At 45.0% G+C, this 1,846-nt stretch overlaps 1 protein-coding gene across 1 annotated transcript in view; it reads right to left on the reverse strand.

The window, feature by feature from the left end:
- Positions 1-1,846, reverse strand: part of LOC112071968 (probable carboxypeptidase X1) — a 32,323-nt gene that overhangs the window by 9,235 nt on the left and 21,242 nt on the right. The window contains 1 exon segment of the mRNA XM_070439585.1: positions 1,445-1,728. Within this exon segment, the coding sequence (XP_070295686.1) occupies positions 1,445-1,728 (284 nt within the window).

Raw genomic sequence — 1,846 nt, forward strand, 5'->3', positions numbered from 1 at the left:
AAGAGTAGAGATTATGAAGGTCATCACGAGAGGTTCTGAGTCCCCTCTCTAGAGTTCTAATATGTGAGTGCATACGAGGAGGTTCTGAGTCTCTCTCTAGAGTTCTAATATGAAGTCATTCACGTAGGGAGGGTTCTGAGCTACTCTATCTAGAGTTCTATAATGACGTTCATCGCACGAGGAGGTTCTGAGCCTCTCTCTACGAAGTTTCTATAATGAAGTCACTTCACGTAGGAGGTTCTGAAGTCCTGCTCTGCTAGAGTTCTAATACTGAAGTCTGCACGAGGAAGGGTTCTGAGTCCTCTCTCTGAGTTCTAATACTGAGTCATCACAGGAGGTTCTGAGTTCTCTCGTCTAGGGTTCTAATATGAATGTCATCACGTGAGGCAGGTGTTCTGAGTCCTGCTCTCTAGAGTTCTAATATGAAGTCAGCACGAGAGGTCTTGAGTCCTCCTCTAGATGTCTATAGCTCTACGGAGGTGCTGAGTCTTTCGAGGTTCGCATATGATCATACGAGGAGGTTTCTCGAGTCCGCCTCTCTAGAGTTCTAATATGTGAGTCATTCACGAGGAGTGTTCTGAGTCCTCTCTCTTATATGAGTTCTAATATGGAGTCATCAGCGAGAGGTTTCTGAAGTCCTCTTCTGCTAGAGTTATTAATTATCTGAAGTCATCAACGAGGAGGTTTCTGAGTCTCTCTCTAGAGTTTCTAGATTGAAGTATCACGAAGTCAGGTTCTGATCTCTCTCTAGAAGTTTCTAATATGAAGTCATCACGAGGAGAGGTTTGAGTCTCGTCTCTAGGAGTTCTAGCATATTGAACGTCATCAAGAGGTTTCTGAGTCTCTCTCTAGAGTTCTAATATGAGTCATTCACGAGGAGTGTCTCGAGGTTCGCTCTCTCTAGATTCTAATATGACGTCATTGCACGAGGAGGTTCTGAATCTCTCTCTATAGTTCTATATGATAGTCCATCACGAGGAGGTTCTGAGTTCCCCTCTCTAAGTTCTTAATATGTGAATCATTCACGAGGAGGTTTCTGAGTACCTCTCTCTTAGAGTTTCTAAATATGGAAGTTCATCACGAGGCTTCTGAGTCCTACCACTCTTAGGTTCTAATATGTAAGTCATCATGGGGGCGGGAGGGTTCTGAGTCTCTCTCTAGAGTGTCTAAATATTGAAGTCATCACGAGGAGGTTCTGAGTCCTCTCTCTAGAGTTCTAATATGAAGTCATCACGAGGAGGTTCTGAGTCCTCTTTCTAGAGTTCCCTGACCACAAGGTGGTGCTCTTTCCATGGTCCTTCGAGGCAGATTTCAACCAGTTAGGAAATGCAGTTTTTAGACATCTCCCTTTACCACACAGTCAGCCAGTCAATTAACCAGTCAATAATTCAATCAACCAATCAATCAATACATCCCTTATCCCCTGCTCCAGCCCTCCTCCTACCTTTTCAAAGGCTGTTTCATATCCATCAGGGTTCATAGACGGCAGTAGGTGGATACGTGTGGTGGTCACCAGACGGACGATGCGTGGGTTGCCTCGTCTAAACTCCCGACAGATGTACTGCATGAGGTTCAGCACCAGCTCTCTGCCAACCACCTCGTTGCCATGCATACCTGCCACATAGCGGAACTCTGGCTCACCTGCAGGGGGAACAGGGGATGTTTCGACAATACGAATACGACGCAACTTTATTGTCCGTGTTACAGTGAACAAAGGAAATTGGTCTTCTGCTCCAGGCAGGGTTTTGTAGTCAGGAAGTCAACATCAGCAATGAATTCATTCTACTTGATAAAGCTTCCAAGCTTTGATTATTGTGTTGGGCATTGATGTGCAGTACAGTGACTA

Source organism: Salvelinus sp. IW2-2015, unplaced genomic scaffold (genome assembly GCF_002910315.2).
Source record: "Salvelinus sp. IW2-2015 unplaced genomic scaffold, ASM291031v2 Un_scaffold1787, whole genome shotgun sequence".
In the NCBI taxonomy this organism is placed as follows: domain Eukaryota; kingdom Metazoa; phylum Chordata; class Actinopteri; order Salmoniformes; family Salmonidae; genus Salvelinus; species Salvelinus sp. IW2-2015.